Genomic DNA, 24,960 nt, shown 5'->3' with positions numbered 1-24,960 from the left:
TCCCAGTCACACAGCAATTTCGCTTTACTCTTTGCCTGACATTTTCTCTTTCCTTCTCTCTTTCCAAATTATATATATATTTGCCTCGCTGCATCACATTTTCCAGCAAGAAGATGCCACGATGCCTCCAGCAGGAGTGAGGCCAAACAGTTTCAACCGGGCATCCAGAGATGTGGCTTGTGGGAGTAAACCTACATATTACAAGGTCTACGTTTAAGCTTTTTGCAGGTGCCTTGCCTGTGGCTCAGAAGCAAAGTTTGATCTGTGGCATATCTGGAAAGGCACCAGAGTGGCATACTGAGAATCTGGAGAGCTGCTGTGCAATAAGGAGCATGCCAGGTTGTGGGCGGGAAGAGGTTGGTCACAGAGCATGAATGCTCACTCCGTGCTCGTTCTAATGTAGAAATTGGAGCAAAGAATTGGTGTTTCAACAAAGAAGCAGTAGTCTATGAGTCACAGCTCAAGCCTAGTGATAGACTTCTTTGGCTTGTGTATTTAATAATTCTGTGGTGGAGAAAACCCTAGTGAGTATGCCAGATAACTTAAAAAATAACTTTCTCTCCAATATCTACATGAGATCCGGGAGAACGAAGATTACAGGCTGATAATGCGATCTCTGAGCCCTCTTTTTTCCACCCATTATGGTCATAAGTCACTTTTCTGGTACCGTTATAACTTTGAACGGTCACTAAATGAACTGTTGTAAGTCGAGGACTACCTGTGTATTAAGGAGGAGACTGCGTTGATCTCGTCACTTGCTTTTTTTGCTTTGTTTTCCTGCTGCCTGCCGAAAAAGAGAGCCATCTAAACTTCTGCTGAAGGTTGGCTGGCGGGGGAGAAAGCATAAAAGCAACATCCTGTCTGTGACCCAGATGAAATTCTGTGCAAACCCCCCACCCCCCAAAGCTACATTTCCATTTGCTTCTGCCGAGTCACCTCTGCTCCCCCATTTCTCCAAAGATTACAGGCTGATAATGCGATCTCTGAGCCCTCTTTTTTCCACCCATTATGGTCATGTCACTTTTCTGGTACCGTTATAACTTTGAATGGTCACTAAATGAACTGTTGTAAATCAAGGACTACCTGTGTATCAAGGAGGAGACTGCATTGATCTTGTTACTGGTTTTTTTGCTTTGTTTTCCTGCTGCCTGCCGAAAAAGAGAGCCATCTAAACTTCTGCTGAAGGTTGGCTGGCGGGGGAGAAAGCATAAAAGCAACATCCTGTCTGTGACCCAGATGAAATTCTGTGCAAACCCCCCACCCCCCAAAGCTACATTTCCATTTGCTTCTGCCGAGTCACCTCTGCTCCCCCATTTCTCCAAAGCAATGCACCTTCAGCCTCGGTAGATCCACGCACACTTTGTTTTCATTCTAAAGGTTGCTAATTCTCATAGCTTTGATTGCCCTACTCAGTAAAATCCACTCCCATGGGGAAAAAACATAGACCTCCTCGTCCCCGGGGAAATTAGTAGAATACTCCTTACAAAGCAGGAGTGTAGAAACACTCAGAAGCTGGAAAACTTGTCTGCTGCGATGCCTGGAGGGCGAAGCATCTTCCTTTTCAAACGGGCTCAGCAAAGCTGTTTTCCAGAGTGTTGTCCTCCCCTGGGAAGGGACGACAACTTCTGGAAGAAAAAGTGTGACTGCTTGATTTGCAGGAAGTTTTGCTGTCGTGCTAAAAAGAAAGAGATTAGAAGGTCTTCCAGGGAACCATGCAGAATTGTTAAAATTCAGGAGCGAAGAGGAGGAATATCCAACCCAACGGAGGGATCTGTTCAGGGGTGGGCTGCTGGGGGTTCGCAGGGGTTTGGGAGAACCTCTAGCTAAGATTCTGTGTAGTTCAGAGAACCCCCAAATCCCACTCTTGGCTGGCCCCTCCCGCTCCTCCCAGGAGTCCCCACGTGGCCCGTTTTGAATGCAGGTAAGTGCAGGGCGCATGCGGAGGCTTGGGGAGGGTGAAAAACAGGCCTATTGGAAGTTCAGGAAGGCCGGAAATGGGCCTGTTTCCAGCCTCCAGAGGGCCTCCAGAGCCTGGGGAAGCTGTTTTCACCCTCCCGGAGGCTCAAGGAAAGCCTCTGGAGCCTGGGGAGGGCAAAAATGCCCCCCCATGCTGTGGTGCAGGAGGTTGACTAGACCACACCCAACCAGCAACCGGGCAGAGACCCCTTTGCTAAAATTTGTGAAGCCCCCCCGGATCTGTTTATCCCTTGTGGATCCGATCCGATTCTCACGTTCCCATTTTCTGAAGGGCGAAAATAATTGGGGGGTCAACAAGTTTGTGGGGTTCTCTTTCAGCTGGGTGGTTTTCTTGCAGACATTTTATTACCGAACTAGGTGACCTCATCAGAGCTGTGCAAAACCACTATGCTTGGAGAGCCCCAAGGAGCCCACAGTTCAACCCTGTGGTACAAATATTCTCTCTAATCGGTAGTCCCAAAAGTGCTTTTTCAGGAGGCGACTGGACTTTCTTGGGGTTTTTTTTTTCCTTTTGAAGACATTTCGCTTCTCATCCAAGAAGCTTCTTCAGCTCTGACAGGATAGTGGGGAATGGATGTCAGAGCCGAAGAAGCTTCTTGGATGAGAAGGGAAATGTTTTTTTTTAAAAGACCAAGAAAGTCCAGTTGCCTCCTGAAAAAACACCTTTGGGACAACCATACAGAGGAATTATTGAGTCTGTCATCTGCACCTCTATAACTGTCTGGTTTGGCTCTGCAACCCAACAAGACAGACAGAGACTTCAGAGGATCATTAGAACTGCAGAAAAAACAATGGCTACCAACCTGCCTTCCATTGAGGACCTGTATATACTGCACGAGTCAAAAAGAGGGCTGGGAAAATATTTACACACCCCTCTCATCCTGGACATAAACTGTTTCAACTCCTACCCTCAAAACAATGCTATGGAGCACTGCACACCAGAATAACTAGACACAAGGACAGTTTTTTTCCCCGAACACCATCACTCTGCTAAACAAATAATTCCCTCAACACTGTCAAATTATTCACTACGTCTGCACTACTATTAATCTTCTCATCGTTCCTATCACCCATCTCCTCCCACTTATGACTGCATGACTGTAACCTTGTTGCTGGTATCCTTACAATTTATATTGATATTGTTTCCTGATTGCTTATTTGTTCCCTATGACTATCATTAAGTGTTGTACCTTATGATTCTTGACGAATGTATCTTTTCTTTTATGTACATTGAGAGCGTATGCACCAAGACAAATTCCTTGTGTGTCCAATCACACTTGGCCAATAAAGAATTCTATTCTATTCTATTCTATTCTATTCTATTCTATTCTATTCTATTCTATTCTATTCTATTCTATTCTATTCTATTCTATTCTATTCTATTCTATCCTATCCTATCCTATCCTATCCTATCCTATCCTAACCATGACCTGGATGACTGAGAATCTCTACAGATTTTTTTCTCCCATAGGTATCAACTAGTTTCTTCATCTGATGTCCTTTGGTGTCCAGAATCCCACCCACCATGGACAGAAGGGTGTTGAAGTCCCACCATACCTACAGGGCCCGCAAGTAAGGAAAGGTGACTTGGAAGAAATCACACATGAAAAGGAAGGAGATCAGTTGCTTTCTGTTCCCAACTTGAGTTCTTCCTTTTGAGCAATCCAAAAACCCTACGGTCATTTTTGGCGCACCCACCAACCCCAAATGCAGTCTTGCTTTCGAGATCAAAGCCGACTCCGAACTCTCACAAACTCCGCAGAGAAAGCTCGCTTAACCTTTGCTGCATGACTGGGAGTCACTTTGGTGTTTTGCATGCAGCAGTCCTGGCTTGTTTCTTTGTTTGTTTGCTTGTTTGCTTGTTTGCTGTGCCGGTTTGTCCTAGTGGAAATGGCAGCGGAGAAGGTCAGGAGGAACGCTGCCAATGCATAATCAAGCTGTCTGATCCAAAATTCAGAGCTAATGGGAAGCCGAACGTGTCCGATTCCAACCAAAATACAATTGTGAGCATCGGAAGCCAAATGTTCCTGTGCTATCAGCTGATGATGAACAACATATGCATGGAAAAAGAATTTTGATCGGCCCAGAAATTGCAAAGAAAGACAAAGTAGATGACTTTTTTCAGACAGTCACTCGTCTTGAAAACATCTTAGGGAGATATATTCACATGAGCGAGATTCGAACAGCTCGACACAATGGTCAGATATGGGAGATCCCATTCTATACCTGACAATGAGCGTCTCTGCATTTGTGGAGCGGCAGAGGTCGAGGACCTGGCTCACATCCTATTTGACCGTTGCTTGTATAAGGGGGTAAGAGACAGGTACCGTGGTCCATATACCAAAAAAATGACCCATTGGGATCCCCATATCAAAACAACTTACTTTATGTGCGCCCAGAACCTGAAAATAACATTTAACACAGCACAAAATGGTTCGGTTGAGATCTGCATACGTGGGACTGATTGGGGTAGATTGTAAGGGTGACAGCGAAATATAATTTGCTGTCATTTTATTCTCTTTTACATATTTATGTATTAAATTATGTTGTATCTTATCCTATAACTATTGTATTTTACCCTACTCTTATTTTAAATTGTTTGTATAACATTTTATTGGCAATATGTGTTTAAACATTGTGCTTTGATATGGCCTATTGGCTAATCAATATAATAATAATAATAATAATAATAATAATAATAATAATAATAATAATAATAATACCAGAGTCGAAGAAAAAGAACTGGAAAAAATCATGGAATATTGCAACCTGGCCATCGAAACTACATGGCTATGGATGAAACATGTAAAAGTAATACCCACTGTCATCGGGGCACTTGGTACCATGTCCAAGAATTTTACAAAACACATCAGCAAATTGCAGCTTCCTGCAATAACACTAGCAGAACTGCAAAAAAAAAAAAAAACCTGTGCTACTTGGAACATCGTACCTCTTAAGAAGGTACTTGGTTGATCCCTAGGACGCTGGCAGCAACCCGTATCAACCATTAGCACCAGTCAATAGTATTTGTGATGCATTTTTGAATGTTCAAAATTCAGATGCTTCGCAACTGCTTTATACTTATGACCGTTGCTGGGTCCCAAGGTCATGCAATCTCCTTTTGCGACCTTCAGACAAGCAAAGTCAATGGGGAATCCAAATTCACTTAACAACAGTGTTCCTAACTTAATCACCGCAGTGATTCCCATAACAACCGAGGCAAGATAGGTTGCAAAATGGGGCAACATTCACTCAACAAATGTCTCACTTAACAATAGAAATTTGGGGCTCAGTTGTGGCCGTAAGTTGAGGACTACCTGAATTTAATCATTGGCTTGGTTTTGACTAATGATAAGGAGGGTTAAAGCCCGCTGCTTAAGATAGTACCAATTTGGCAAACATCAAAACTTTTTTAAAAATTATTTTTAACTGGAGTGCGTGCTATTTCATTACTGCTGCCGAGCTTTTCGAAATGGATTGCTTATTGTGTCTAGATGTTTATTTTTAAATAGGGCTATTTAGTCACAAAGATACCACCCCCAGCTCTTCACAACCCAGGCATTTCAGCTCGCTGGCTGTGTCTGCTTTATATTCCTTTAAGCGCTAAACAGAATTGATCCGGGAGCCTGATATCGGCAATCCCACACTCTGCGTTCAAACAATTCGGCATGCATTGCTCACCGGGTCACTCGGAAGCTAATTTAACATGATCTTTGAGTTTGGTGGTTTGAAGACGCTCTCTTCTCCAGTCCATCTTCATACTTTTAAATAGGTGTGGAAAAGGAGCACTGAAAATCTCAGGATAGTTGATTAAAACAGCTGTACCCCGCTTCAAAAAACTACAGTCTTTTGTATGAATGCTTTGTCAGGCTGAAGGGCTGTCTATCCATATCCAGGTTATACATGTTTTAAAAGTAGGGCTGCACAGTGATGGGATTCTACCAGTTCTACCTGGTTTGGGCGAAGCGATAGCGGCAGCAGCTGGAAGCTCCACCCACCTGCTCACACGTCATCACCGATGCTCTGTGCATGTGCAGAAGTCTCTGTGCGTGCGCAGAGGTGGTGCATGCGCTCACATTTCTGAACCGGTAGCGAAGGTAAATGAATACCACTACTGGGGCTGCCCATCAAAATTTAGCATCCTAAATTGCATTAACAGAGGGATACAATCAAGATCAAGTGAGGTATTAATACCACTCTATAAAGCCTTAGTAAGACCACACCTAGAACACTGCATCCAGTTTTGGTCACCACACTATAAAAAAGACATTGAGACTCTAGAAAGAGCACAGAGAAGAGCAACCAAGATGCTTCGGGGACTGGAGGCTAAAACATATGATGAAAAGAAGGACCAGGGGAGACATGAGAGCAGTCTTCCAATATTTGAGGGGCTGCCACAGAGAGGAGGGAGTCAAGCTATTTTCCAAAGCATCTGAAGGCCAGACAAGGAATAATGGATATAAACTGAACATGGAGAGATTCAACCTAGAAATAAGGAGAAATTTTCTGACAGTGAGAACAATCAACCGATGGAACAGACGTTGCCTTCGGAAGTTGTGGGAGCTTCATCACTGGAGGCTTTCAAGAAGAGATTGGACTGCCATTTGTCAGAAATGGTGTAGGGTCTTCTGCTTGGCTGGAGGGTTGGACTAGATGACCTACAAAGTCCCTTCCAACTCTGTTAATCAGTAATCTCTGCCAAGACAGTCACAGCTGGCGATCTGGAAAATATCATACTTGCTTTGTGTTAACTTTCAGTGGATGGTTTTCTTGCAGATGTTTCATTACCCTACTAGCATTGATACTAGGTCTCACCTACGAAACTGTCTTTTACCACCAATAGCCTCCCACCGACCAGTTCGTTCTCACAGGGAGGGACTACTCAGGGTACCGTCAGTCAAATTATGTCGACTGGCAACTCCCAGGGGGAGGGCCTTCTCTGTGGGGGCTCCAACCCTTTGGAATGAACTGCCCCCGGAGATACGGAATATCCCTGATCTCCGTGCTTTCCGCCGTGCCCTCAAGACCCTGATGTTCCAACAGGCGGGGCTAAACATACGAACATGTGAATGATTTTTTAAATGTGATCTAATTCTGGGTTTTATTTAATTGACCAAACTAAGTAATAATTTTAATTAGCAATTTTATGATGTTTGTGTGTCTATATTTTTCTTGACTGTACACCGCCTTGAGTCCTACGGGAGAAAGGCGGTATAGAAATATAATAAATAAATAAATAAATAAATAAATAAATAAATAAATAAATAAATAAATAAATAAATAAATAAATAAATAAATAAATTGATGATGTTCCCTAGTTGGATCATGAAATGTTGCCAAGAAAACAATTAAGCTCAGAGAGCACCAAGGACCCCACACCATGGAAAGTTAACACAAAACAAGTAAGATTTTTTTTTAAGATTGCTATTCTATTGGTGCTTTCAGTGATTTTTTTTTCTTTTGTGGACTTTAAGCAAAGGCAAACATCCAACTGTGAATCAAACTAGACCAAATAGTGCTCAATTCTGGCTCTTGCTGCATTGCCACCAACTTCAACACCAAAAGTATTTCCAACATTTTCAACCTAGGAACATGTTCTACAAGGATCTTCCCCTTCTTCCCCCTTCAGCCAGCCAATCCTTTCTCCAGGTTGCCAGTCATCCAGTGCTAAAGTAGGGCCTTCTCAACACTTCTTCCCCTCACCAGAACTAGGTCTATATGCCTGTGTATATTTCTCAACCTCTCCTACTTTAAGCAGTGTGGACCTCAATGGGCAGAACTTCCCAGAGAAGCATTCTGCGAGTTGAAGTCCTCCCATCTTAAAGTTTGCTGACTGGGGAATTCTGGGAGTTGAACTCCCCATCTCGTTGCTGAGGTTGAGAAATGCCAATCTGACCCACAACTGTAGATCAAATCCAGTCAATCCATCGTCATTGCTTCTGAAGTCAATTGGCTTAGCACACAATGATTGTTGGAAACTCCACAGCACTCTGAGAACATCTGAGGGTAAAGCCAGTGTTGGTCTTCAAGAAAAGATCAACAGCCATTTGTCCAGGATGCAATAAGGTCTCCTGCCTTGGGCAGTGGGTTGGACTAGAAGACCTCCGAGGTCCCTTCTGGCCTTAAGATTCTATGTTTCTAAGGATCACTGGCAGCATCAAAGGTTTTTCCATGGCAGCGAAGATTCCTTGCATTCAGCTTTACTGGGAAGACCTAGGAATATGACACTCACAAACTTTCTTCTGGTTTGGGGACAGTTCCCAAATAAGCATTTTGACTCAAGGGTTCTGATTTGAATATAACAACACTGGGCCCCTGGGCATGAAGTCATTTAGATGGTATGGACCACATGTCCCATGTTCACATTTCCTTTTATAATAATCATAATCATAAGTTTATTTGTCAAGCATATATAAGATAACAGGTAAAAGTATAAACATAATTTGAATACATAAAAAGAGTAAGTAAAAAGGAATATTAGGACAGGGACGGTAGGCACTTGGGTGCTCTTATGCACGCCCCTTTCAGACCTCTTAGGAATGGGGTGAGGTCAACAGTAGACAGTTTAAGGTTAAAGTTTTTGGGGTTTGGGGAAGAAGCTACAAAGTCAGGTAGTGCATTCCAGGCATTGATCACTCTGTTACTGAAGTCATATTTTCTGCAATCGAGTTTGGAACGGTTTACCTTGAGTTTGTATCTATTATTTGCTCCTGTATTGTTGTGGTCGAAGCTGAAGTAGTCATTGACAGGAAGGACATTGTGGCAGATAATTTTATGTACTAAGCTTATTTCAGATTGAAGTCGCTGAAGTAGACTGAAGTAGTTCTAAGTTGTCTAAACCCAAAATTTGCAATGCTAAAATGTTTGCTCCTAGCACACACCTCTTTTTGACAGCTGGAAATCCATCAGTTAGGCTGGCTTGAACGAGAAGATACCAAACTGGGAGGAAAGAACCCGTGTTCAGTTTCCCACTTTATTTAGACTCCGTTTCATTGCAGGAATACCTATTCTTTTCTCTTTTCTCTCTGTAGCTACAGCCATTCTTTTCAAGGCTTTCTGATTTTCACGCTGTGCAGGGAGCCCTCTTCTGGAGAAACAGAACAAACGTTGGTCGTTTCTAGATCTCTCTCTCTCTCTCTCTCTCTGGGTGTGCTTTATAATTCACTGCATTTCTTTAAAAACTTCCACACTGTATCATTTTTAGCTTTACATCCCTTTGCAATGAAAGCTCAATCTATTATTTTTGTATTCACGTACCAGCTTAAATAATGATGCACTTTTATTTCCTGGCCATCAGTTGGGCTCACCCAATGTTCTGACAGCTCGTTTGCAAATGACAATCTCTTGTTTCCATATATCACTTTTGACAAAAAAAAAAACCCTAAATAAATCATGCTTTGGTGTGCTGCAGTGCATGGATCCAGACAAGCTATGACTACTCAACTAACCAGGGCTAAAAACCAGCCGTGGCTTAATGTAACATTTGAAGCCAGGCATTTTCAAAGCTTAGCTGTCATGGCTGCCATCCAATGATGGAGCTGGTCATACCTCAGAACTATGACATATAGAACCTATTTTGTGTTCCCTGCTGGAGAGCCTATCTTCTCCCAGAATCCCATTTGCATAGAGTGTATTGTAGCCTGCTAATGACACATCAGCATACTAAAAAGCAGAGACATCACCCTGCCAACAAAAGTGCGTATAGTCAAGGCTATGGTTTTCCCAGTTGCAATGTATGGCTGTGAAAGTTGGACCATAGGAAAGGCTAAGCGCCAAAGAATTGAATGGTGCTGGAGAAGACTCTTGCGAGTCCCTTGGACTGCAAGGCGATCAAACCGGTCAGTCCTAGAGGAGATCAACCCTGACTGCTCTTTAGAAGGCCAGAGCCTGAAGAGGAAACTCAAATACTTTGGCCACCTAATGAGAAGGAAGGACTCACTGGAGAAAAGCCTAATGCTGGGAATGATTGAGGGCAAAAGAAGAACGGAACCACAGAGAATGAGATGGCTGGATGGAGTCACTGAAGTAGTCGGCGTGAGCTTAAATGTAATCCAGAGGATGGTAGAGGACAGGAAAGCCTGGAGGAACGTTGTCCATGGGCTTGCGATGGGTCGGACACGACTTCACAACTAACGACAACAATGACACATCATAAAGAAGGGCTAAAACTGTCTATTGGGCATCTTGAAATATCTGCTTCGTCACTTAACCATAGCTGTCAGTTCTGCTGCTTCTCTGCTTGTGGGATTTTCTACAGTATCTTGACAACTCAACTAGATCCATCTTGTTTGAGATTTGAGAAAGGGAGGCCCATATAGCAAAAAGGACAATGAGGGAAAGTTGTGTTTGAGTTGACTTGACCTCACAAGGGAAGATGGGTATCGTAACTTGTGGGAGGCCATATATACTCTCTCCTTTTTGCAAATGGTCAAAACTCACCCCTGTGAAAAGTATGTGCACCAGATACGGGACAAGGGGAGTCACTCCCATCCTGATGCAACTCCAAAACTACAGCAAAATGACATAAGGCCTAACCCTAATCTGCCAATGTTGCCTCTGTGTGGACATATAATCATCTGTACATACACGGAATGTGTGAAGGTGCCCAGACTAAAAGCTCATCAATCCACCTCAGCCTCAGTTTTCCCAATCTTAGAAGCAGAAACATCAAAGAATGACCTAGCAGCATGCTGGGTAAAAAGTAACAAGACTAATTGAACTAATTTCTTCAAATTTAGACCTAAAGGCCTGTGCACAGCTATTATTTTATCCTTTAATCACTGTGGCTGCCAAACTTGAGATTTTCACATGTCTTTGAAAGATGCTTTGCGTTGAAAGGCATTAGGGCAATGGATGTCTTCTCCATCAATTGATCAAAACCAGTGGTGAAATCCAATTCTTTTTTACTACCGGTTCTGTGGGCGTGGCTTGGTGGGTGTGGTGTGACTTGGTGGGCGTGGCAGGGGAAGGATATTGTGAAATCTCCATTCCCACCCCAGTCTGGGACCAGCCAGAGGTGGCATTTGCCAGTTCTCCAAACTACTCCAAATTTCCACTACTGGTTCTCTGAACTGCTCAAAATTTCCACTACCAGTTCTCCAGAACCTGTCAGAACCTGATGGATTTTACCATTTCTGTGCTGGATATCAAGGAAGGAAACATGAATCCTGCTGAACAGGAAAATAATATATTACTGCCACAGACAAACCTTGCTAGATAGCTTGGAGCAAGTAACTTCACCCCTTCCTTACAGCTTGCAGTCTCTGAAGCATTAAAGTCCTCGAAAGTTGAATAAAACGGTTTTTATCAAAATAGCTCCTGTAACAACTTTCCTTCTCCTTCCAGCTTGCCAGCTGTTGCAGAGTCTTCTCCACACCCCTTTCTCCCAATATTTCTACCACATACTAAGACTTGTTGAAGTGCAACATGGTAAGCAGACTGTCATTATTTCCTAACCGAAGGGAGTAGCTTCCTACTGCGGAGCACAAGACGTGTGCCTCCCTGCCCAAACAGATTGGCCACATTGTCAGAGTTAGCTCGTTCAGCTGTTTCGTGTTAACTTCCCACCACAAAATAGGATCTTGTGGGGTAAGATCCCAAATAAAGTTGAAATCATAAAGCCCTATGATTTGATTTTCTAATAAGAGACATTTAAGAGAGGACAATATGGATTTTTTCCCCCACGAAAGCCATGAAGTATAGCCAAGAGAAAAGTGAATTGGCTTTCCTCCGTTGTCCTTATCCATAGGAATTGTGGGGTCAGGAACAGAACCTGAATCAGTCAACGTGATTTAGAGTAGGAATTTTCTCCTTCATGCTGGCTGTGGATCCTGCTTTGTCTTTCTGCAAAAGAACAAGCGAGCATTTACAGTCATCCTACTCGATTGATGAAGCTGAGATCGAGCGTCTTGCCTAAAGCCACAAAAGAAGTTTCAGAGAAGAGTAGCTCTTAACCCTAACCCTAACCCATGATATGCCATATGCTAAATAAATAAATAGAGAGGACCAATATGGAATTGGATAATCAAGACCCTTTCCCTTTCCTTTCATCCAAATGTCTCGAAGACAAACTATCAGCATCCTTAAAAAAGACAGTTCTCCAGATCAAAACAATCACATTTTCTTTGCTTTAACAATGACTTCAAGCATTGCACCCTTGGCAGAGCAAATCCGTTCAGTCATTTGAGAGGGAGGGGCCCTTTCCACTAAGTCATGGTTTGTTTAATCATAGTTTCTTCCATCAAACACAGTTGGAGTGCTGAACTGACAGCTATGGTTTACAAATCACGATCGGCAGGTTGGAGTAATGCATTAAACCCAAACAAAGCAAATTGGGAGTATTGTTAGCTTGGCATTAGATCGCAACCTTCAGTCTGAATGGCTAACCAGAGCTGAGTCCACCTTAGCTCTTCAATCATTTTGGTTAAGATTCCTAATCAGGTTGCGCAAGGAACAAATAAACATTGCATCTCTAGCCCCTAAACATCACTGTATGTGTCTAATTTACACAATTCCATCATTTGAACATGAAGGCACTGCATTAACCATCCCACCACTCTTAACATTGGTTGCTGAAACCATTGTCTGCTACGCTACCAGCCAAAATTACAGTTTCCCACGTTTTTTTTTTTTTTTTAAAAAATCTTCATTTTACTGGGTACAACTGGGAAAAAGTCAATCTTCAGTGTCCCAACTTTGAAGAAATTTCCTTCTGGACAAAGCCAGGATCCAATTTTATGTTGAGCCCACACTGTTGTGTTTGGAGATTTTGTGTCAGAACCCCTTAGAAGTGGGAACGCAGCATAAGTACAATCAAGGCAACCGAAAGAAGCAAGGTTTTGTGACTGCTTTGATCGACCATAAATGAGAGGACGGAAAGAAGTTAGGCAGAAGAAGGCACCCACTCTTAGGAGGCGAACATGTGCTTTGCATACCTAAGTTCCAGGTTCAGACTTTAACACAGGTAGCAAAAATGTTCAGGTATGCAGTGATGGGATAGGAGGGAAAAATCCTGCTCTCTGCTTTGGACACTGGAGAATCATGCAACGTAAAATGCTGGATTAGTTGGACTCCCAGCCCAATTGCTAGAAAGCAGTTGTTTTCTGCCGCTTCCAACCTCAAGGGTTAAATCCAAAGCAAGCCCGATCCCCAGACCTAAAAAGGAATTAGCTTATTATTTCTTTTTTTTTTCCTACGCCTGAGTATCCACCCCTCGAATGGAAAAAGACAGTAAGGGAAGCACTTTCACCTCCTAAGAGGAGCAAGACGAGGCAAGGCAAAGCAAAGCAGCTCAGACACCAGAGAGAAACTCGCAACATCATGTCACACACCACAACAAATCACCCTTCGGTACAACACCAGACCTTCTAAAAAAAGAAAAATAATAAAATCTGTGGGTATCTTCCCAGAAGGAAGACTCCTACCTCCCACCCCCCTCCACCCAGCCGACAGGAGTTTAGAAGTTGCAGCCTTGCTAGTTCCTTGGCTTTTGACAGACAGGAACAGCAGGATATCACAGCAGCCTCTGGATTTTAAAAAGGCTGGGTGTCTTCCTCGCCCCCACCCCAGCCCCATTCCACTCTTTTTGCTGCCTTTCTGGAAAGGGGGAGGATTTATGATAGTTGAGAAGAAACCGGGGAAGGAGGGGGATAGTGACTAATGCTCAATTTTGCAAATCCACTAAGGATTTGGGAGGAGGACTCTGGAGAAGGAGCTCCCGACAATCTCGTTCCTTTTTTCTTTTCTTTTTTCATTAAATTCTAAATTTCTTTCCAGGGGGGGTTGAACCAGATGAGGAACTGCTTGTAACCTCTTTCCCCCCCCACCCCCCGCTGCCCACCCACCCACCCCACCAAAAAAAAGGGCACGGAAAAAAGAAGGAGCAAATCAAAGTTGAAGCATATTAAAACAGATGGGGGAAACAAAATCTCGCCTGGTGCTTGCTACATGTTCAAGCCCACTGCTTCACTTCTGTAAATAGGGGGATAAAATAACCTTTGCATTTGCATGCCCAAACCCACCCGTCTACGCGCACAGCTAGGATCCCTACAAATGTGTACGTGTGTGTCTGTGTGTGTCTTTTATCCCTGGGATTGGAGACTAACCCGGCATTTCTGTCTCGCAGAAGCTTTTCTCACATCCTCTGCACAGGGTTCCTAGTCAGCCCCTGAGAAATCAGACACTTCCAAAGAGCCAAATGCAAAGAGAGAAAGAGAGAGAGAGGGAGAGAGAGGGAGAGAAACAGAAGAATCAAAGGGAGAGAAGGAGGGGGGAAAAAAACCCCCCAGAAATGGTAAAGAAATCCCACACAGTTCCAAGGACCAAAAATCACCAGAACCAGATGCCTTACCTGACAGAGGATGAAGACAACCGTAAGTTGAACGTTGTGCTGCATTGTGTTCGCTTAGAAGCTACCGGAGGTATTTTCCTGCATGCACTCAGTTGCACTGAGCATATTTTCCGCTGTGGAACAGCCTTTGAGGAGAGGCAGAGCGCGAGAGAGGGAGAGAGAGAGAGAGAGAAAGAGAGAGAGGGAGACTGTCTTGAGAGCTGGCCAACTTCCCAAATAGAGAGCAACATCACCACCAAAGCATTGGATAAAGGCTGATGACCAGAACCAATAGCTGTACAAGGATGCTTTCTTCACCAATGTTCTTCTTTCTTTTTTCCTTTCCCCCCCCCCCACTTTTGCATCACACAGCTTGGGCACGGTCCCCACTCGCCAAATGCAATTCTTTCAGAAAAGCTCCATGCACGGGGAAAGAAGGAAGAAAGTCGCTGCTTAAGAAATCACACATTTCGTGGATGGGGTTTTGAAAGGCAGGCACAATTCTCTGCTTCCCCTTCCCTGCTCCAGATTTGCACTGGGAGGGCATTGTCAGCGCTGGCAGCCAGTGTGGTAGCAAGCATGGCACTTTCTTTATGGGGAGGGGGGGATGTTAATTGGGAGGGCTTTATTCTGAATAAATCAAAGCCAAGGCCGCCACTGGGCTTTGGATGTTTCCAAAGTGTTGTAAAGTCTGAGCCGGTCAAGTCTCTTCCATGGAGACCAGAAATCCTGACTGGGTTTTCACTTCCTCTTACAAATGAAAGGGAAGACAGATCGAGTTGACTTGATGAGAAAGATCCAACCAGGGCCAGACTTAGGGGTGGACTCGGTCCTTCGGAGCAGAGATCCGAGATGACAGTTTTCAACAGTCTTATCTCCTTGCAGAAGATTCTTCAAGATTGTCCCCTGGACCAAAATCCATGTAGCACACTTGGATTTGGAATACAGAGCCTGGAATGTCAAAAGACAGCATTGTGAACATGCCAATTTCAGTCCTACATACCACAACCCTGCAAAGCAAGCCAGTGTTGCCTTACAACAAAATAAGAGTTGCAGCTTTGAAAAGGGTTTTCTTTCCAAATAATTGCAGAGCCTCATCTAACATAAGCACAGTGTAGGTCTTGAAAACTGAGTGAGTCCAACTTCTAGCACTCATTGATTAGAGAATTTGTTCAGACAGAGTCCCTGTGACTTAGGTGAAGCTCTCCCACCCTCCAAAGACTGCAAGATCAAAGAGATAACTATCTTTTTTTCTCCCTGTATTGGAAGGACCATGAAATATCCACCTGATCATCATTCAAGTTTTTAGATACTTCCTGTTTCTTCCTGAGTCAGACTCAATGACTCAATATAACCAACTGAACATATTTGTTGTGACCCAGGCCCAAGAAGGTAGTATTAGATGCAAACAGTTCCAAAACAAACAGACTTTATTAGAACAGCTGAGAATTAATTCATTCTCAGCATTGTCCAAACTAAATTAAAACAAACTCTTCATAACACAAATTCTTCAGTCTAATCACCAACCTTGGTATAATTAGGCAAACTGTCAAAGGCTTCTCTTGGCAAAAGTTCAAAAGCAGAAGACAACGACAAGAGATAAATGCAGCAGGACTATCAACGTTGTTTTCCAGCAAAGAGGCCAAGAGCTTTTGCTGGTCTTTTAAGCCTTATGGGAGGGGCCAATCATCTCTTGGCCTTACTCCTGAGTCGTCCTTTTTGCTTTAGCTGCTCTTGCCTTCTGTCAGCTCTTCTCATATGTGCACTAGGAACAGGCTCCTCCTGTTCCTCTGACTCTCTACTGTCAGCCTCTGGAGGCTCTGGAGTCCGCACATCACTCCCCAATGGCTCTTGCCCCATCTCTGCCTCCAACACAGAGCCCTCATCCAGGCCTTCCCCAGCTTCCAGGACTGGCCCATGTTCTTCCTCAGCCTCATTGCTGTCCGACTCCGTTGCCAGCTCTGCAGGCTTCTGGCGAACCACAACAATATTATGATCAGGCAAGATACCCGAATATATGGAGAATTTTGAACTGGGGAGCTGTCAGACTCAGTCCAAGAATGACAAAAACTGAGTAATCCAGCTGGAGTTCAGTTCTTTATTTGCTTGCACACAATAGACAGAATCTTGCAAGGCTAAAGCCTTGCTACTTTAATCCTAATCCTAAAATATATCCTGGGAGATTTTAGGGAGTGCCTGTCCTAAATTTCTTTCTCTGATCCAGTTCTGGCGTGTGTTGTCTCTTGTCTCACCATCCTCCTTACTTGGAATATGCTGCCTCCTTCCTGGAAAACTAGTCTCTCACACCTCCTCCCCTTTCGTAGACACAATCCATCACAAGAGCAAACCACAGGGAGTTTGCTACTCACACACAACAACCACCAGGCACATCAACTATAAACCAGCATGCTCTGATTTACTTCGATTTGACTTGGAGGAAGCTGCAAAGCTCATTGGTCCATTCCAAAGCACGTCACATTTTGACCGGGTTCTGGCTTAGCCATCATTTGTTTTGTGAGCGGGAAGGGCTCTAAAGACTTCCTGTTCCAGCCACATCAGTCATTACCTTTACCAGCCCTACATTTGTTCTGTGGTTCTGAACTGGCAGCCCCCAGCTGGAGCAACACCACTTAAAACCCAGGTTGTGCATTTCAACTGCTTTAATGCTTCTCGAATCACTGTCTGTGTAATATACAGGCCCTACCACAGACGTGAGAAGAAGAAGAAATCCCTCGCCTGTCCAGCAGATAAAACAGCTGAGATGTGTATCTGGATATTGCTTGTGCGTACATGACCAGAATAGCTACAAGGCTCAGGCCTCCTGAATGACCAATCTACAGGACCACACGTGATCAGTAGGTTTGATGCCTTCTCCGTTGCTTCTGAAAGCTGCATTCATACATTCCATTAACCCACACACGGTTTCTATTTCAGTGCATGAAATCGATTCTCTGTGTAGGTATGGACACTCACCCGAGGTCAGCGTTCCGAGTAATACACCCATAGAAAACAGAACTCCGTGGCAGCTAAGATTCCTCAAAGAACAATTTATTGGATGCATCATATCGGCACAACTGGTGAAAGCCGACTCTGAAAGTTCCCGCTGCTTTCACCTGATTAAAAAATAAACATTTCCCTCTTTCCCCCAAGTCACTGGTCATACTGTCCAATCCAGTTGGTGGCCAGTTGCTTGGTTACTTCACTCCTCCTCTGGCCAGCCACCTGTGAGAATGTTCTTGGTTCCCACAAGAAAACTTTATTGTTTTGGCTACAATACCCCATCTAGCTATTTTCCCCCAGGGGTGAAATCCAATTTTTTTTACTACCGGTTCTGAGGGCATGGCTTGGTGGACATGGTGTGGCTTGGTGGGCATGGCAGGGGAAGGATACTGCAAAATCCCCATTCCTCCCCACTCCTGGGGGAAGGATATTGCAAAATCCCCATTCCCATCCCACTCTGGGCCCAGCCAGAGGTGGTATTTGCCGGTTCTCTGAACTGCTCAAAATTTCCACTACCAGTTCTCCAAAACCTGCTGGATTTCACCCCTGTTTCCCCCACTCCCTCTGTTATGTGGCAACCCTGAAGTCTCCAAGATGGCCTCAGCCTGGTTCACTTCAGGGTTTGACACCCACATCAGCACACTGGGAAGGGCAGGAGAAGCATGTTCCTGTCACTGGTGGGATGGAAGAGCTCCAAGAGCAGACGTGGAAGTCACAGAGAAATGACATTGTTGGCTGCATCTGGGCTGCTCCTCTTGCCTGGTGACAAGCGTTTGCACTGACCAGAATGGTACTTGCACAAGTCTGCCATCACAAGAGGTTGAGAACTTTGATATATACAGGCGATCCTCGACTTAATGACCACAACTGAGCCCAAAATTTCAGTTGCTTAGCGAGAAAGTTGCTTAGTGAATTTGGCCCCAATTTATGACCTTTCCTTTCCACAGTTGTTAAGTGAATCACTGCAGCTGTTAAGGGAGTCACGCAATCGTAAACAAATCCAGTTTCGCCCATTGACTTTGCTTGTCGAAAACCAGATGGGAAGGTTGCGGGTGGTGAACATATGACCCCAGGGAGCTGCAACCGTCATTAAGTGCATGCCTGTTGGCAAGCGCCCGAATTTTGATCACATGACCATGGGGATATCACAACAGTGTGAAAAACAGTCGTAAGTCACTTTTGTAACTTCACACAGTCACCAAAGGAATAGTTGTTATTCCAGGACTATCTGTCCTATATGGTTTCTATGATGTTTCCTTCTTTTTTCTTTTTTCTGTTTCTTTCAGTATCTTGTATCTTCCTTGTAGTATTCTTATATGTTGCTGGAAGGCATCTGTTGAAGATTGCATGTGGGACCCAACATTGCCATATTTAATTTCTACTGAAAGCCGTGGCAGAATTGATAGAAAAATGTCAGAGTAAAAAATATACTATGGAAAAAAGAAGGGGAGGGGAGGGGAGGGGAGGGGAGGGGAGGGGAGGGGAGGGAAGGGAAGAGAAGAGAAGAGAAGAGAAGAGAAGAGAAGAGAAGAGAAGAGAAGAGAAGAGAAGAGAAGAGAAGAGAAGAGAAGAGAAGAGAAAAATGTTCCTAAGAAATCGGCACGTACTGGCTATGAGCCAATTCTGATTCAAAGGTCAACAAAACTAAACAAACATTCCTTTTTTAAAAAAGAAAAAAATTGTAATAAAATATTATTTGTCAAAGAACAGAAAGTGATATCCCAGAATCTGAGCAATGTAGTTTTCAGAAATTCCCTTGCTGTCTTCCCAGAACAGGCCCATTGCGTGAAAATATTATCATGAAGATTTCCCTATCCACCGAAGTATTAATTGTACGAAGGAGACCTTATAATATTAATGTAATCACAACTTGTAGAGTTATGGAAACGGAGCTTAAATATACACTGGAGGTCTTCTTCTCCAAAATACAGTTATCAAAATACATTTGGGGGCGTGTGTTTGTAGATTTAAGGCTGCACTTGAAGCTCCAACCCTACTATGCTACATACAATGATAACATTCAGTTGAACTTGGCTGACCTCAAAAAGAGTAGAAAAGGCTTGGTTAGTTCTTGGATGAGAGGCCACTAAGAAATTGTAGAACTTTTAGATTAAGAAATCCAGAAAGTTGGACTGGATGAGGTCAATGACAAATGATGCCTACATTGTCATGAAAGCAGAATGGAGTACATGGATGTATCCATGGAATAGCCAAGAATCAAGCTTGACTTGGACTTGACAGGGAGGGAGGGAGGGAGGGAGGGAGGGAGGGAAGGAAGAAAGGAAGGAAGGAAGGAAGGAAGGAAGGAAGGAAGGAAGGAAGGAAGGAAGGAAGGAAGGAAGGAAGGAAACTGAATGCAGATGTTTCCAGGAATTGAGGGAGGGAGGGAAGGATGAAATATATGAAGATGACATAGACTGGGAACAGAAATGTTCATTCACCCTTAACCCACAAACTCAAATATCAATATACTACATATTTTGTGAGCTGGGTAAGCTTGCGTATGGCACAATAAATTATTCCACTTCTTAGCTCTTTTACAGGGCCACTGAGAGTAAGAAATATTCCTCCTTCTGTTTTTTCTTGTCTAGATTACAAAAGGAATGGGGTGGACATCAAAAGTCTGTTAAAGTGGCTCGGTGCATTTGTAATCAGTCAGCTTGGGAATCACATCACAATCTCCATTCCTCTGTTATTTTGAGTCTTTTATTGATATTTCTCCAGGAATAGCAACTTGCTAGCAAGTTTAAAGGCAATTTCAAATCTGCCTCATATGCAGATTTTGCTATGGCCAGCAGGTATTTGTGAAAAAAACTTAACTCCATTAACCTTAGCTGTTAAAATAATCCTTCAGAAATGAATGAATGAATGAATGAATGAATGAATGAATGAATGAATGAATGAATGAATGAACAAACATTGTGGAAGCATGCATATATACATACACTTACAACTGACTTACAAGAAGAATTAGGACCAGAATTTCGATTTTCAAGCAAGCAATGATGTGAAAATATTATCTCTAATTCCTTGTAGTTACTAGAAGGTTGCATCCATAGTTCCTAAAGGTTGACTTCTAATTTCAGGGATCGATCGTGTGATTATGATTTGACTTCTATATTTGACAGTGTTCTAGATTTTGTCACAGTTTTCTTGTATACAAAATCTCATTTTATGTCTAATTCCATTATATGTTTTATTCCAGAATCTCATTTTAGGTCCTAATTCTGTTTTGTTCTGGTCCTTGACTGTAATAAAGTTGGTTGAAGTTGCATACAAAGATCATCAGCAAGTACAATCAACTTGATTTCTTCATGAAGTTTACTCTGGAAGAAGAAAGAAACCAGTTTGGCTTAATCTGGAGATTCTCCAGATGAACAATTGTCATGCCCCGCAATTGTCAGCAATGACCAAGTTGGAAAAGGATTGCTGGGGTTCGAAATCTGAACCTCCAAACAGAATCCAGACTTCACTAAACTAAGGACGGCTAAACAGATACACTTTACAAAGCCGAATCATTGCAAAATACTTAATGTATGGGGGTGGGCTTATTTCTACTTAATTCAGAGATACATGGCAGTTAACAATCCATAACATTCTCCCCAGTTCTTTGGGATTTCTTTGGAAAATCAAAATCAAAGATAATTAGGGGGCTGTAGGCTACAATCTATGAAGAGCAGATGCAAGAATTAGGTATGTCTAATGTAGTGAAAAGAAGGGCCAGGGGTGACATGACAGCAGTCTTCCAATATTTGAGGGACTGCCACAGAGAAGACAGGGTCAATCTATTTTCCAAAGCACCCGAAGGCCGGATAGGAAGCAATGGATGGAAACTAATCAAGGAGAGAAGCAACTTAGAACTAAGGAGAAATTTCTTGCAGTGAGAACAATTAACCAGTGGAACAACTTGCCTCCAGAAGTTGTGGGTGCTCCAATACTGAAGGTTTTCAAGCAGAGATTGGACAGTCATTTGTCTGGAATAGTATAGGGTCTCCTGCTTGAGCAAGGGGTCAGACTAGAAGACCTTCAAGATCCTTTCCAACTCTGCTATTCTATTATTCCTGATTCCATTTTTTGTTGCAGCCTTGAGTCCAGTATGCTTTTAGAATACTAAATATATTATTTAAGATAATCCTCTTCTTCCCTTTTCATTTTTTTTTTTAAAAACTGCTCTGTTTTAAGTAACAATTCTACATTGTGCATTATTTCTGGTTTTCTGGTTTTCATTTTCATCTGGAATGGTTAGAGTGGGATTATTATCTTGGTGTGAGATGCAATCACACCCGAGCTGGTCTCAGGAATGTGCTCCTGAGTCGGCTTTTATTCAGCTGACATCACACGATTCAATCTGCTGAACTGATAAAACAATGAATTGATAGAGACTGGATACATCACAGGAGGTTGGAAGGCATTTGAAGAGTCACATAGACATTGTCATTAAAGAGGATGAATGAAGCTACAGATCAAGCTAGGGTAATTTATATAATTTTTTAATCAAGGCGGCAATGAAAAGAAGAGCTCCTCCTCGTAATGGAGACAACAATGATCTAATGAACTAGGCATCTACAAGAATTAATGATTCTTGATTTTTTTAAGGATTCTTCATCTCTAAAGTAGACTTAAACTAGACATTCCTTCAGATAGAGGACTGTCTTTGTGAAATAGGACTGTTGCTACCCAGAGTCAAGGTCAGTGGATTGACTGTTGATCTGCTCTCATTTCTGCTGCTCCATACTCATAGATGAAGGAGGGAGAATGGAAGCCAGGGATTTGCCAAAGCAAACTGTGCACTTGATTATTCTTAAATATCTAACCATTTTAAAAGCGTGACATAGCAACTGTTTGTTTTGTCTCATCCCCTTGTAATTAGAAAGGACTATCATTTCTCAGTGAATGGTGAGACTGGCTTTTGGTCTAGACCTAAGGAGGGAATTAAATTATCCTGGAACGACATGCAGGATGCCTTAATTCTACTCTGAGAAATATTTGCTCTAAACATGTTAGACAAGCAATTATAAGAAGTCTCCGGAGCCACGAATTCATTTTCCTCAAACTAAAAGGAAGCAAAATGAGAAGCAACATTTTGGTCCTGGGATTCTAGATCAGGGGTGATATCCAGCAGGTTCTAACACATTCTGGAGAACCGGTAGCGGAAATTTTGAGTAGTTCGGAGAACCAGCAAATACCACCTCTGGTTGGCCCCAGAGTGGGGAGGGAATGGAGATTTTGCAGTATCCTTCCCCTGCCATGCCCACCAAGCCACACCCACAGAACCACTAGGGAAAAATTTTGGATTTCACCCCTGTTCTAGATCCATCTTTTTTTTTCCTGAAGGCATAGCCCCAAATGCTTGCAAAACTGGTCTTTTCTTGTGCTTTTGATAAGTTTACTCCATGCTTACTGATATTACATATTACTGATATTTTGAAGGAACTTGGAAATGGCCATTGGTCAAAGCTTGAGTATGGAAGCAAGCATCTGAATATGGCTACAACTGAGGATCTAAAGATACCACAAGCTAAGGATTATGCAACCATGTCCCCAAAAGAGACTCTTATACAAGTTCTTCCTGGCTTGAACTGGAGTGAGAGATGGTATCAAAAGGTGCTGTACTTGATACGTGAACAATTGAGGGAACTATGTATATCCAGTCTAACAAAGAGAAGGACTAGGAATGATATTATAGCAGCCTTCCAGTAATTGAGGGGCTGACACAGAGAAGAGGAGGTCAAACTGTTCTCCAAAGCAGATGACAAGAAGTAACAGATGGAAGAGAGATCCAACCTAGAATTAAAAAGACATTTCCTGTCAGTGAGAACAATTAATCAGTGGAACGGTTTGCCTTCAGCAGTTGTGGGTGCTCCAACACTGGAGGTTTTAAAGAAGATGTTGGATAGCCATTTGTCTGAAATGATATAGACTCTCCTGCTTAAGCAGGGGGTTGGACTAGAAGACTTCCAAGAGCTCTATTCTGTTTAATGATTGATTGATTGATTGGATTGATTGATTGAAATGTACTAAGTCTCCTGCTTGAGCATGGAGTTGGATTAGACCACCAAAGTCCCTTCCAACCCTATTATTATATCTTATATGTTCTATGAGGGACACGGTGGCTCAGTGGCTAAGATGCTGAACTTGTCAATCGAAACGTCGGCAGTTCAGCGGTTCGAATCCCTAGTGCCGCATAACGGGGTGAGCTCCTGTTACTTGTCCCAGCATCTGCCAACCTAGCAGTTCAAAAGCATGTAAAAAATGCAAATAGAAAAATAGGGACCACCTTTGGTGGGAAGGTAACAGTGTTCCGTGCACCTTTGGCGTTGAGTCCTGCCAGCCACATGATCATGGAGAGGTCTTCGGACAGCGCTGGCTCTTCGGCTTTGAAACGGAGATGAGCACCGCCCCCTAGAATCGGGAACGACTAGCACATATGTGTGAGGGGAACCTTTACCTTTACCTTATATGTTCTATGATCTTAGCCAAAAGAAGCAATCTTTGATCATAACAATACATTTGAATTAATTGGACATCAACAGGTACTGGAAAGTACTGGTGAGTGGATGGTTAGAAACAAAGATTCCACAACTGTGACAAAAATTACCTGCCTTGTCACATTTTGTACCACAACAGGTGTAATTCCTCTTGAAACTTCTCTTTAGCTTTTGGAATGATTGCCTGATTTTATGTCTAAAGTGGAACCAATTTAAAGGCAGGTCTGTGTGGCAGTCTCGGAGTTTGCTGGAATAACTCTCGACTCTGCCCAAGGCAGCTTGACTCAGGCTTCAATCTTTTCCAGCCACCAGCTTTAAATTTCTACTGCTCTTCCTGACCTTGGATTGCTCTCGTTTCAATTACTGTTGTGCCTTGCAGAGATCTGGGTTTGCAGTGGCTTCTCCAGTTGCTAACGTGCCAGATTGCCAAGTAACCACCAATGAGAAATGTTCCTCAATAACTTTGCATCGTCTCAGGAGACTGTCAAAAATCCAGAAGAGTTGGATAAGTTCTTGACAGTTTTTTTTCCAACTAACTAGGCAGTGAAATAGGATCCCAAGCGTTAAACAAAAACAGAAACAAAAATAGCTTAGTCTAGTGGTTAAGGTGCTGGTTTAGGAAGCAGGAGATTAGGTTCTAGACCCACTTTAGGCATGAAAAACCAACAGGGTAACTTTGAGTCAATCATCAAAAGATGGGTGAGTTCTACTTCCACCTTAAGTATGAAAGCTGGCTGGGTGACTTTGAGTCAACCACAAGGAGATGGTGAGTTCTAATCCCAACTGAGAAATGAAAGCCAGCCAGGTAATTTTGGGCCAGTGACCAGGAGACTCTGAGTTCTAGCCTCACCTTAGGTCTGAGAGCTGACCTGGCCAATCTCTCTCTTCTTTCTCTCTCTCCCTCCCCCCCCTCTCTCTCAACCCACCTCGCAGGGTTCTTGTTTGTGGGGAAAATAGGTGTGTTCACCACTTTGAGTTATTTATAAACAATAATAAAGGAGGGATCAGAATGAAATAAATAAATGTGATCTGCTAACCCGAATCAATTGCAAATGAGCCCATTGGCAAAATGAAGAGCCAGTCAGAGCAAGCTCAGCAGAAATCAACTCTGCCAATGTTATTAATTGCTCCGCTGCATGTTTTATTTTCCAATTTCTTCATTGGAAA

The 24,960-nt window shown here is 43.0% G+C and overlaps 1 protein-coding gene across 1 annotated transcript in view; it reads right to left on the bottom strand.

The window, feature by feature from the left end:
• The window catches only part of CDH13 (cadherin 13), a 443,006-nt gene extending 428,538 nt beyond the window's left edge, over positions 1–14,468 (bottom strand). Inside the window, exon 1 of the mRNA XM_070952954.1 lies at positions 14,327–14,468. Coding sequence (XP_070809055.1) covers positions 14,327–14,371 — 45 coding nt within the window. The 5' untranslated portion in view covers positions 14,372–14,468. The remainder of the gene's footprint in view (positions 1–14,326) is intronic.
• Between the last annotated feature and the right edge of the window lie 10,492 nt (positions 14,469–24,960).

Source organism: Pituophis catenifer, unplaced genomic scaffold (genome assembly GCF_029215685.1).
Source record: "Pituophis catenifer annectens isolate HBS135680 unplaced genomic scaffold, rPitCat1.0.hap2 SCAF_13, whole genome shotgun sequence".
Taxonomy (NCBI): domain Eukaryota; kingdom Metazoa; phylum Chordata; class Lepidosauria; order Squamata; family Colubridae; genus Pituophis; species Pituophis catenifer.
The sequence above is the reverse complement of the archived record's forward strand: the minus strand, read 5'-3'. Positions and strand labels throughout refer to the sequence as shown.